At 31.7% G+C, this 13934-nt stretch overlaps 1 protein-coding gene across 29 annotated transcripts in view; it reads right to left on the reverse strand.

Annotated features, from left to right (window-relative positions):
- The window catches only part of Dlg1 (discs large MAGUK scaffold protein 1), a 271999-nt gene that overhangs the window by 13061 nt on the left and 245004 nt on the right, over window positions 1-13934 (reverse strand). For 14 of the 29 annotated variants that reach the window (XM_058583549.1, XM_058583552.1, XM_058583560.1 and 11 more), the window contains 4 exons: window positions 13370-13405; window positions 11971-12021; window positions 9734-9835; window positions 9309-9481 (listed from right to left, as the gene is read on the reverse strand). In XM_058583549.1, coding sequence (XP_058439532.1) covers window positions 9309-9481; window positions 9734-9835; window positions 11971-12021; window positions 13370-13405 — 362 coding nt within the window. The remainder of the gene's footprint in view (window positions 1-9308; window positions 9482-9733; window positions 9836-11970; window positions 12022-13369; window positions 13406-13934) is intronic. The other 15 variants (XM_058583559.1, XM_046457826.2, XM_058583571.1 and 12 more) reach the window with 2 other exon arrangements.

Here is a 13934-nt window from a genome sequence, read left to right on the forward strand (position 1 = left end):
TTACTAGAAGTGCTGTGGTTTTGCCAGGGATTGCCAAATTCCCCTCCAAAAGGTTGTACTACTCTGCATTTCCAATAGTAATGAAAGTTGTTTCTTCTCAGATTCACTAAGAAAACATGTTTTCATATACCCCTGCTATTGGATAGGTGAATAATGGAATTTAGTGTAGTTTTAATTTATATTTCTTTAATAATGATTAAGATTGGGTATCATTTCATATGTTTAAAGGCCATTTTTATATCTTATTTTTGTAGAGTAGTCACCACTTATTGCAGAAGATATGTTCCAAAACTCCTAGTAGATGCCTGAAATCACGGACAGTATTAAACCCTATATATTCTGTCTTTTCCTGTATGTACATCCACAATTGAATGCCTTTTTCATCTTAACTAAGCACTTACCATGCACTGTAGCCATAACTTTTATAGTTTGTGGCATGACAGCAAGACTAGAAAGAATTTCTTTTTCCTTTTGCACAAGTATATGGATAGATTATGTTCTCACTATACAGATGTTAGCAACCCCAGCATAAGATATTTTTTTTTAAGTTCAGAACTTTCACTTCAAGCACATTACAGCTTATCTTTGGCATATACTAATTGCCAGCATAAGTACTTTTTGTTCTGGGGCCATTAAGCAAAATAAGGGTTAATTTTTGGGGGGGGGGTGATGCTAGGGATCTAACACAGGGTCTCATACAGGTTAGGCTAGCACTGTACCACTGAGCCAGATTCCCAGCCCCACAAATAAGGGTTACTGAATATAAGCACTGTGATACCACAACAGCTGATCTATAACCTAGATGGCTATTAAGTGACTATCAGGTAGATGGTGTAAACAGTGTGAATATAATGGAAAAGAGATAGATTTCATCATGCTATTCAGAATGGTGCCCAATCTAAACTTTTGAATTATTTATTTTTTAGAATCTTCTATTTAATATTTTTATATCTAGGTTGACTACAGATAACTGAAACTAGACAGTACAACTAAGAAAAAGTGGGGGTCTACTCTATTCATGTATTTTTTCTTGCATGTTTTCTGACCTTGTTAATGGTGTTTTCCAAAAGCTTTTGAAAATGCTTTTAGGACATGAAAAAGTTAAAAAAACATTTTAAGTGGTCAAATCGATCACTTAAAATGTTTGACCTTTTATTACATCAAATTTTGCAGGGGGAGGGGATACTAGGGATTGAACCCAGGGGCACTTAACCACTGAGCCATATACGCAGCCCTTTTTTGTATTTTATTTAGACAGGCCCTTTTTAAAAATTTATTTTATTTATTTATTTTATTTAGACAGGCTTCACTTAAGTTGCTGAGTCTGGCTTTGAACTCACGATTCTTCCACCTCAGTCTCTGAGCTGCCAGGATTACTAGCATGTGCCACCGTGCCCACCTAGCTATTATATCTAATTTTGATTCATGCCTAAAAGAAAAACAACAAAAAACCAACTTTCCTCTGACCAGGCTGTGTTTTCTGTTCTCAACTATAGTACAGCTAATTTTCATGTACAGGGTGAGGTATGGATCTATAAGTTTAATGTTTTTTTTCCAGGTGTCTCATCACCATTTATTAAAAAGCCCATTATTAAAAGCCTCAGTGACTCGAGAAGACACCTTTATCAGATATTGTGTTTCTATATGCACTTGGGTCTTCTCTGGGCTGTTTTTTTTTTTTTTTTTCCTGTTCTACTGTTCTGTTTGTCTATGCATGTGTCACAGATTATTATTTTAATTAAAAAGGTGGGATAAAATTCTTTAGCATCAAGTAGGGCTAGAATTTTTGTAGCTTTCCTTTTTGTCCTGTCTTCACATATGAACTTTAATTTGACTTCTCTAGCTCCATAAAAAAGGTGATAGGTATTTTTATTGTGTTTATATATAAATTTACTTTGGTCTTTCCAATTGTTAAATTGTTCCAATTGTTCAAGTCTCATTTTGTGTCTTCCAGGAATATTTTATGTGTTTTCTCATTCAATCTCTGCATATTTCTTAGGTTTACTAAGTATTTTATATACTATTTCTTATAGTATAAATGGGCTTTTATCATATTTTCTAATTGGTTATTGCTCATGTATCTGAAGGCTACTAACTTCTACATATTAATTTTATTAATTGATGGTTATTGTACTACTTTTATTTTATAATAATGTTTAATTTTTATAATGGCTTTATTGTTTGTTTTACAAAGTAAATTTTACATTTTGTGTGGTTTTCCAGGTATACTATACTATCTGAAAATAGTTATATAGCTTTTCCAATTTTTATGCTTCTAATTGGTTTCTCTAACAGCAATGACAATACCTCAAGCATGATATTGAGTACTAGTGAAGATATTGGTCATTCTTGTCTTCTCATCATATTGGAAATGCCTTATCTTCTGATAACCCATTTTGTCCCATTGTTTCACATATCATATTTGTTCAACATCCTATTGAAAAGATGACTTATATACATATGTAAAGGATACTATAATATTCCAGTGTCCTATTTGTAGAACAACCTGTATTTTTGTTATTAATAATAATAAAAAAATTAAAGATACATAAGCTCTAGACTATGATTTTCAACTTATTTTAATGTATGTATATCAAGTTTGTCGAAACAGTTTCAGAACTGAAGACTTAGGCTTAATAGGTTTAAGGATTTAAAACTACTAACTAGTCATCCATACATCCATCTTATTCTTTTTTCTCTTTGTAAAACATACTAACCAATCTCTATATTTCTGAGTGTTTTTTTTTTTGTTAAATATTTTTTAGTTGTAGTTGGACACAATACCTTTATTTCACTTAATTATTTTTATGTGGTGCTGAGGATCGAACCCAGGATCTCGCACATGTGAGGTGAGTGCTCTATCGCTGAGCCACAACCCCAGCACTGTTTATATTACTTCGTTATATAATAAGTATGCATGTATAATATTATGTTTACCAAATATATTACATACCATTTCTTAGATTGTAAGTGGGTTTTTCTCTGTCATATCTTCTTATTGATTATTGTTCATGTATCTGAAGGCTACTAATTTCCACATTAATTTATTAATTTATGCTTTACTCTAGTGTTTTTATTTATTTATTTATTTTGTTATCAGGGATTGAACCCAGGGGTGCTTAACCACTAGGCAACAATCGCAGCCCTTTCTAATTTTTATTTAGAGACAGGGTCTTGCTAAGTTGCTGAAGCTGTCTTTGAACTATCTTCCTGCCTCAGTCTCCCCAGCTGCTGGGATTATAGGTGTGTGTCACAGTGCTCAGCCTAGTGTTTCATTTCATGAGTCTTATTTTATAATAGCTTTATAATTTATTTTACAAAGTAAATTTTATAACTGATTATGTATCATTATCCAGGTATACTATACTATCTGTAATATGACATTGGGGTTTGTCAACTAAAATATTTACAGGTTGAGCATCCCTAATCTGAAAATTCAAAATTTGAAACTTTTGAGCACTACTAACATGAAGCTCAAATATTTTTTTTTTTCTTTCTATCTCTAATAGGTCAATTCTGGTAAACTGCATTTTCCTAAGGAAATTAGTCTATGTTATCTAAGCTTTCAAATTTATTTCCATACAAATGTACAAAGTAGTCTTTTATGATTTCATAATGTTTCAATGATTATTTCTTTCCTGTATTCCTGTTTTTATTATTGATTTTTCTTTTAAAAAAATCAGGTCACTAGTGGTTTGTTTGTTGTGTTAGTTTCTAAAGATCTTATGTTTTTCTCTTCTCTTGGTTAATTAAAAAAAACTCTATTAATTATTATAATAAAAAGAATATGCCACTGACAAAAAAATATTTAAGTAATTCAGAAAGGATGTAAAAATTCCCCCCAAAGCACAGGACTTAATTTTTCGTAAAACAGCTTAAGGCATAATGACACTCAATAACTTGCATATATTTCAAATATACAATTTGATAAACATGTATACACTCTAAAATCACCCCCAGAATCAAAGTGATAAACTATCTATGACCCAACAAACGTTTCCTCATAGCTTTATTTTTTGTTTTTGTTTCAGGGGATTGAACACAGAGGCTCTTAGTCACCGAGCCACATCCCCAGCCCTTTCAAAAATATTTTATTTAGAAACAAGAGCTTGCCGAGTTGCTCAGGGCCTTGCTAAGTTGCTAAGGCTGGCTTTGAATTGGTGATATTTCTGCCTAAGCCTCCCGAGTTGCTGGGATTAGAGGCATGAGCCATTGCGCCTGGCTCCTCATAGCTTTGTAATCTCTCCCTAACTCTCTTCGAGCAACTACTAGTCTCCTTTTTGGTAGTATAGTTTGAAATTTCTAGAACATTACCTAAGTAGAATTATCCAGTATGTATTTGTCTGACTTCTTTTAGTAAGCAGGATTATTTGATATGCTATTTTTATCAATAGTTTAATTCTTTTATTGCTGAGTTAGTATTTCATTGCCTGTAAATAATACACTTACAATTTTTTTTAGTCGTCAATGGACCTTTATTTATTTATTTATATGTGGTGCTGAGGACTGAACCCAGTGCCCCACACATGCTAGGCAAGTCTCTATCACTGAGCCACAACCCCAACCCCATATGACACTTTATCCATTCATAGGCTGAGCAACATTTTGGTTATTTCCAGTTTTGTCTATTACAAAGAGCTGCTATGACCATTTGTGTGTAAGTCTTTATGAATACATGCTTTCTTTTTTCTTAGGTAAACATTGGGAAATAGATTATATGTTAGGTATATATTTAAACTGTTTTTCAAAGTGGTTGCACTATTTTATATTTTCACTGAAGAGTAGGAAAGTTTCAGTTGCTCCGTATCTTTGCCAAAACTTGATATGGTCAGTTTTAAAAATTTAGCCATTCTAACCGGTAAGCATGGTGGTTTCAGTTTACATTTTTCTAAGGACTGATGATATTGAGCATCTTTTCATGTGTTTTTTGGACATTTGTATACCTTTGAAGAAATGTCTACTCAAATCCTTTGCCCTTTTAAAACTGGGTTTCTTGTCTTTATTGTTGTGTTATAAGAGTTCTTTATCTATATATGGTATATTAATTTAAAAAAAAACAGGCACAGGATTGAAAAACATTTCTCCTAGTTATGTAGTATTCTTTTTTAGGATTTAGATCTATGATCCATTTTGAATTATTTTTATATACAGCCGAGATACAACTAATCAATTGTTTACATACCACTTATTGAAAGACTCTTTCTCTACAGAATTTGTAGGTCCATATGTCCTTACGTTGGTCTGTGCCAGGAATGAATGTATAAATGAATGAATGAATAAATAAATAAATAAATTTTTGGTGGGGGAGATAAGAGTCTGGCCTTCTGGGCTCAAGTGATTCTCTTGCCTCAGCTTCCCATGTAGCAGGAATTACAGTTGGGCACCAACACCCTGGTTTATTTCCTTGATATACATGCTATCTTCATATCAATATCACATTGTTATGGTTACTGTTTTCTTAATAAATCTCAAAATCAAGTTCTGTGAGTCCTTTCACTTTATTTTTTCATAATTATTTTGGCTATTCTAAGTTTTTCTGCATTTTCCATATAGATTTTAGAATTAGTAGATCAATTTAAAAAGGAGTCTATTTGGATTTTGACTGGGATTGTACTGAACTTAGAAGCTCAATTTGAATAGAACTGATATCTAAATCAGATTGAGTCATGCAATCCATTATTTTAAATTTTTGATTGACATGTATTTTTTGTACATATCAATGGGGGTGGGACATTTCCATATATGATTACAGCTTGCACAGATCAAGTCCAACCTTTCTTTCCCCTTACCTCTTCCCAACCACTATTAATCATTATTCTACCACTTATTTTTTCAAATGGTAAATTTTAAAAAAGTGGACAGATTCTACTTTCTTTTTATGATAATGTATTTTTAAGTTTATAAATCTAAGAATGACTCACAGAATCAGTTGAGAAGTATTTCTTCCTTTCCATTTTTTTTTGTTAGAAAGTTTCCAGTTGAATAGGACTTTTTGGTTTTCATTTTCTAATAATTTACAGCTTTAGTATAAATTGTCATCAAGACTCTTATAAAATTTATTTTACGGAATGTCTTAATATTTTCTTTGGAACCTATATATGATCATTTTTCTTGTTGAATCTTCCTTAAATGCTTAAAAAGGTATATTTTCTATTACCTGAATGTAACATTTCACATTGAATATGTATGGTGTTTAGGTCTTCACATCTTTATTATTTTTGTCTTTGCTGTATGTATATCATCAGTTGTATGTCAAGGAAACCCTCCCTTTTTATTCTTTTCTCTGCTGAAGAGCTGCCTTACCCAAACTATCACCTTTTGAGTCCTTTCTGTGCTTTTAGATCTTTTACCTACTGTGAATTTGCAGGACTTTTTTTTTTTTGGTAATTTTAACTTATAGTAGACTTTCTCTTTGTGAAGGGATTTCAGATCAATCTGAGGTTCACTGTTTCCTCTTCTTTTTTCTCTTCCACGCATTTTATTCCTCCAGACTGCTTTTGCTTTCTACAAAGTTTGCCTCAAAAATATTCCACTGGAATTTGGTGTTTACTTTCATATTTCTCAGTAATTTGAAGTGTTATTATTTGTCTTTTAGTTAGGCTAAGGGTATGGTTTGTAAATTTTAAATGAGAATTCAAAGGAAAGATATTCCAAAACAGTTACAACTCCAACTATTTTCTCTTCTTTCAAAGGAAAACTACTAGCTGGGTGCAGTGGTACATACCTGTAAACCCAGCATCTAGGGAGGCTGAGGCAAGAGGATCATAAGTTTAAGGGTAGTTTAAGGCAATTTAGCAAGACCCTGTCTCAAAAAATAAAATGGTCTGGGGGTTTAGCTCAGTGCTAAAGTGCCCCCTGGGTTCAATCCCTGGTAACAAGAAATGGTGTGTGGTGGGGGTGGGGGTGGGGGGAGCAATAAGCCCCCCAAACAAACAAAAAACAAAGGGAAACTACTCTAATAGTAGCTGTCTGTGTACGTACTATTTCCATTGTGTTTTAATGTTTAGTAAACATGAAATCCATAAATCATACAGACTATCCTATGATTTAAAAATTTGTATAAATGATATATTCATGCTATTGTTTGGATAAATGTCTCCCAAAGGTCCATAAGTAAAGGCCTGGTCCCCACAGTGGCAGTGTTGGGATGTGCTGTGAACCCTTTTAGGAGAGGACTTTTGTCACAGGTGGGGATGGGGGTATGCTTCAAAAGGAACTTGGGACCCTACACATATTCTTGAAATGTGACTGCTTAACATACACATTCCTGCCATGATGTGCTACAATCTGCCCTTATCAGATGCCAAACCAATGGGGTTGCCTGATCTTGGATTCTGAACCTCCACAACTATGAACTTAATAAATGTTTTCTCTTTATAAGGTTAATTGTCTCATGTATTTCATTATAGTAATGCAAAACTGACTAATTCAATTCACTACTTTTTTTTTACTATTTTTATTTATCTATAATTAAAAATATAGAACAATACCCAAATCATGTGTATAGCCATAAAATGAATGCACCTATGTAACCAGCATCTGGTTACACAGATCATAAAACAAAATATTACCAGCACCACAGAACCACCTTGTATTCTCTTCTAAAGCCAAAGAAGCCAGGTAAAAAATAATGTAAACAACATAGGTCCACTTTATAAAGTTTAAAACCTGGAAAAATTAATTGATGATGAATTAAGTCACGATAGCACTTACTTTTCAGAAGGGAGGTAGTAACTGAAAGGGAGTGATTTCTGGGAACACACATGAACTTTTACTGTTCCAAACTTAATTAATAAAATCAGAGTATGTACTTTTGTGACTGGTGAAGGCCACTGATTATTTGTTAATTGTATTTAATATCTACTTCACTAAGTTCTTTTATAGTATATATAGTTTATATATAAATTCCTTTGGGTTTTTCTGTGTGTATACACACACACACATACATACATATACTAAAAAAAGATAAAGCTGTTTACAAATATGTTTATATATACACATATATATGCATATATACCATATATATGTATGTATATACATATTCATACATATATATTTACATACACACACATACACACACATCTTGTAAACAGCTTTATCTTTTTTTTAAGTTCATTGTTTTGTTTAGCTTCCTTGGCTAAAATTCCGAACACAGTGTTAAACAGTAGAGAGTGGGCATGTCTTGCCTCTGAGTTTGGTTGGGAAGCTACTTTTTGGCATAAACACAATGTTAATGAGTTATTCATTAGTTTCTACACCTTGAGTACTTAATTCTATCAAATGTCTTTTTTTGCAAAGATAATAATTTTTTCTTTAGTTTGTAATATATTGTCTAATACCAAATTATCTTTGCATTTACTAAAATAAATTGTATTCAGTCATGATCAGTACTTTTTGAAAGTGGTATTGGATTGTTTACTAATTAATCATTAAACTTTATGCACTGACATTCATGTCACTGGGCTAGAATTTTTTTTTTTTTTTGGTACAATCTTTGTCAGGTTTTTCAATCTCACTTAACAAAATAATTTGGAAAGGTTTTTTCTCTCTCTCTCTTTTTTTTTGCAATTTAAAGTCCAAGATTCTCTATTTAGTCTCTGTAATTGTTTAAGCAACACTGGGAATATTTGATCTTAAATGTTTGATAAAAATTACAATCTGGGCCTAATGCTCATTTTTGCTAGAAGATCCTTTAATTACTTGTTTCTTCTATGCCTGTTTTTGTTTTTTGTTTTTGTATGTATTACATTTTGGCAATTTGCAATTTCTCTTTAAAAAGATTTTTAATTTGTATAAAATTTATTTGTATAAAAAGTCAGTTCAAAAAAAAAAGTCTTGGTTTATGTTTATTTCCCCTTGTCATTTTAAGTTTTTCTTATTTGTGCTTCCTCCCTTTTTTCTTAATCAGTTAGCTGACAGTTTTGTCTGAGCTTCCTTATCCCCCCAACCCTGTCATAGAATCAGCTTGTCAGTTTATTGGCTCTACTGTTCTGGTTTTCTACCAATTGCTTTTTGCTTTTCTCTGTATCACTGGGGATCAATACTTTTTGCTTTTATCTTTACTAATTCCTTCTACAATTCACTATTATAATTCTTAGATTTACCAATGTGGATGCACTTAACTAGTGGGTATATTAGTTATTAGTTTATTCATTCTAGTTGCTGTATCCCAATATATGAATAAATCATAATTCATCTATTTTATGTTCTCCAAACATATGAAGCAAAAGTTCTATCCTATCACTCTTTAATACTGTCAAAGGCACACCGGATTAGAAACTATATTCTGGAATTACTTTGATGCTCACCTTTTCTGCTACTTCTCGCACAGACTGAACACTTGTTCCATAAAGATGGTTGTTATACTGGCCAGCTTCAATGAATTTATGTTCCTGGATATCTTTTTCCATCTGCTCTCTTGAAGTCACAAAATGATAATCTCTGCCGTCTACCTCATAATCTCGTTTTGGTCTGGTTGTATCTTTAATAGAAAAAGAGCTTGGGAAGGTGTTTAATATTAAAAACACAATAAATCCATTTTTTATTTAAATCATTACTTTGTAAACTTTAACAACAGACATTAATTTAAATTGGGAAAAATAAAATAATACAGAGGACAGAGAAATAATTGATAAAATAACTACAAATCATTAAAAATAATTATGTTTACTTTTATTACACAGTGACAGACAATGTTAGAACAATAATTAAGAGTTTTATTTTGGTTACTCACGAGGAACACAGGATCCAAATTTGTCAGGAAATTCTGATATCAAGTCATCGTTTATTCTGTCTTTCATAGGTCCCAATATGATAACTGGTCGAGTATAATTAACTATAAAGACAAACTATATGTTAAAAGGAATAAACACTCAACAAACATTAATGTATTTTATTTCAACGGAGACCAAAAATATCCTGAATTGTCCTGAAAAATATTTTTCTTCTTTTACTATACCACTGTACCATCAACCAAGTTGACTAATTTGCTATTTCATAAACCTTTATTAAGATCAATCAACAAATACACGAAAAAATGCTCACCATCTCTAGCAATCAGAGAAAGGCAAATAAAAATTACTCTAAGATACCATCTCACTCCAGTAAGAATAGCAGCCATTATGAAGTCAAACAACAACAAGTGCTGGCGAGGATGCGGGGAAAAAGGTACACTCATACATTGCTGGTGGGACTGCAAATTGGTGTAGCCAATTTGGAAAGCAGTATGGAAATTCCTTGGAAAGCTGGGAATGGAACCACCATTTGACCCAGCTATTCCTCTTCTTAGACTATACCAAAAAGACTTAAAAACAGCATACTACAGGGACACAGCCACATCAATGTTTACAGCAGCACAATTCACAATAGCTACACTGTGGAGCCAATCCAGATGCCCTTCAATGAATGAACGGATAAAAAAAACGTGGCATTTATACACAATGGAATATTACTCAGCACTAAAAAATAACAATATCATGGCATTTGCAGGGAAATGGATGGCATCGGAGCATATTATGCTAAGTGAAGTTAGCCAATCCCTAAAAAACAAAGGCTGAATGTCTTCTCTGATATAAGGGGGATGACTCAAAATGGGGTAGGGAGGAAGAGCATGAGAAGAAGATTACCACTAAATAGGGAAGAGAGGTGGGAGGGAAAGGGAGGGAGAAGGGGAATTGCACGGATGATGGAAGGAGACCCTTATGGTTATACAGAATACATGTATGATGTGAGGGGAAAAAAAAAAAAGAACTGTGTCACATTAGATTGGGTAGAGAGAAGTGGTAAGAGGGGAGGGGAGGGGAAGGGAAGGGGGGGAAAGGAAGGACAGTAGAATAAAATAGACATTATTATTGCTGTGGGTATATATGTGACTGTATGACCAATGTGATTCTGCAACCTGGACACTCAGAAAAATGAGAAATTATACCCCATCTGATTCAAATGTATGATATGTCAAGATCATTGTACTGTCATGTGTAACTAATTAAAATAAAAAAAAAAACCTGGAAAAAAAAAAGCTCTTCAACTTGACTCAATTTCCTGCTATAAGTCAATCAAATTAAATTTAGCATTTTTAGGAGATGTTTCCATATATTGCTAATATTATGTCATTATAAATGAGGAAAAAAGTGTTTTACTGATTTTTAAAATCCTATTAATTTTTGTGGTACTGGGGATTGAATCTAGGGGTGCTCTACCACTGACCTACATCTCCAGCCTCCTTTAAAATTTTTATTTTGAGACAGGGTCCCGCTAAATGGCCAAGGCTGGCTTTGAACTTATGATCCTCCTATCTCAGGCTCCCGAGTAGATGGGATTATAGACATGTGCAACTGTGCCTGGCTACTGATGGTTTTTGAAGCAGAAATTGTATGGAAGCAGAGCAAAGAAGGGCAAAACAGAAATTGAGTGTACAAAGTGATGTAATCATAGTAGTGATTTAGAAAGATGATCTAATAGAATGTTTATAATAGGTTGTAAGGAGTGATTAGAGAATCAGAACTACTATTGTGGTAGGAGGGATGAAAAGGAAATCGTTAATAAGAAAGATATGACAGAAGTAGAATAAATAGGGACTAGAACCTGACTGGAAGAGGAAGATAAGGAATAGAGAAAAGTCAAAGATTGCTTCTAAGATTAATAAAAAGAAACGCTTATTGAAAGGACAGTGATGCTATTATGAATGATGGAAGGTTGCTTAGGAAGTAAAATGCTAATATAAATCATATTTATAATAAACTTTATATTATTTCTAATATACTGTGAGTTAAAACCATGTTTCCTAAAATTCATGTAATAAATTTGTACACTATCCATATAGTAAAAATGTACTAAATGTACTAAAATGTACATTTAAAAACGTATGAAAATTCTAATATAACAATTTTTTAAGGCATGAGACAGAACTGTTTTCCAAATTAAGAAATTAAAAAAAAATTAGACTATAAAACATCAATGGGCTTCACAAACCTTCTTGTTGATTCACTGGTTCATAAGACAACACATATTCTTCTTGACCACCTATCAGAAATTAAATCACAGATTAATTTGGAATGATAACTTACTAATTTAATTCTTTATAGATACCATATGAATATTAAAACTTTCTTGAGAAAATGGCAAAGATGTAGAAAAAGGTACTTTATATCATATCTTAACTGTAAGACTTTGTTGAAAATAGACAAATTATTAGGTCATAAAAACAAGTTTGATAAATATAAAACAAAATATAAATGTGCTATTTATTCAAGGACTATCTTTGTTATTCTACTATTAATAATGTGCTCCTTTTCTGGGTCTACCAATTATAATATTTAAGAGTGCATTTTATTTTAAAAATAATTACAACTATCTTACAATTAAAAATTTTGAATACAACAGTAAAACTGTCACTATTTCACTGATGAAAAAATTCACTGATTATTCTACTTTTCAATTTCTTTACTTATTTATTTATTTTTTGATGTTGGAGATTGAACCTGGGGCTGCATACATGCTAGCTCTACTACTAAGCTAAATTGCCCACCCTTAATTCAAAGTTGAAAAACATCAGTTAAAGTGAGTTAAAGAATAACTTTAGATAAAACTAAATACTTTCCTTCCAACAAAATACATTTTCCCTTGATCTTAAAACCACATTAGAAATTAAAGCTTCTGAAGGTTAAATTAAAGGTTTAGCTCTTAGGAAATATGTTAAATAAAAGAGCCTGCAATTAATATCTGAACTCAGTGAAAAGAAAAAGAGTTAAAAATTCTAGGAGTTTCTAACAAAAACACACATATAGAAAACAAACCAGAATCCAAGCATTATTAACAAAAGCAACAAAAATTGGTTAATGTATTTGAAGATTTTCTTTTTATCAAGATTCTATAAAAACTTTACCAGTAATTTTGTCATTGACTTATACTGTGCATCTACAGTTATAGGTCTTTTAAGTTCACATACTGGGTTAATATTCTTTACTACTTTAAAATGCATTTTTTTGTTTTAATTTCATTATTATAATATATTAAACAGATATTTTATAAGCTGAATTATAAAAACTAGATATAAAACATAGTTTACATACTAGCAAAAACATGCAATTTGAATATTCCACACCTTAATAATTCATGCAAATGGTGAAAGAGACAGTATATACTTTCATTACCTCTTTTGAGTCTAGAAAGCCACTTAACTATTCTATAGTGGGTTCAAGTTATAAGTTAATACAATAGTGAAATATAAGAAATCACATGCCCACAATAAAAAGAAAAAATACTAAGTAACTTTTATATAGAAAAAAATAGTCAATTAAATAAATGAGGGTTAAAAGTATATATTGTCAACATGAAAAAAATACTGGTGATAGATATTAACAGGATGGACCTTTAGAGCAGCCATACTCATCTGTAATCAAGATTACTTTCATGTTAGAGAGCAGTAAAAAAAAAAAAAGAAGTTAAAAAAGCAATTTTAATTTTTAAGGTGCTACAACTGGTAATTTATGTACTTTCCCCTCCTCCCATGCCCCAATCTGTTTAAAAACTTGACATGCTTCTAAAGTTCACTTAATAATACCAAGAATATACTACAAAACACCAAGAAAGAAAACAGTATTACTTTTTAAGCAATGGTTTAAAAATTTTCCTTTCTTACTTCTTATGTTCACCATACAGGTGGTGATAAATAATGACTAGACCCAGATAACTCCTGGTGAGGCAGAGTAAGAAAGGAAATAAAGTTGGTTATGATTTAGCGTTACTAAAAAAACATTATGTTAAAAAGACAATTACTAAACAAAATATCAAAATACAAGTTAATGTCCCAATTAACCAGATGAAAATTTACTTTTTAATATTATATTAAAACTTCAGAAATTAATCTTCAGAAATTAATTTAATGTATACACTGAATATTCCTTATCCCAAATGCTTGTTTCAGATTTTAAGGT

This window comes from Marmota monax, unplaced genomic scaffold (assembly GCF_021218885.2).
Source record: "Marmota monax isolate L192 unplaced genomic scaffold, Marmota_monax_Labrador192_F-V1.1 WCK01_AAM20220418_F8-fsc00052, whole genome shotgun sequence".
Taxonomy (NCBI): domain Eukaryota; kingdom Metazoa; phylum Chordata; class Mammalia; order Rodentia; family Sciuridae; genus Marmota; species Marmota monax.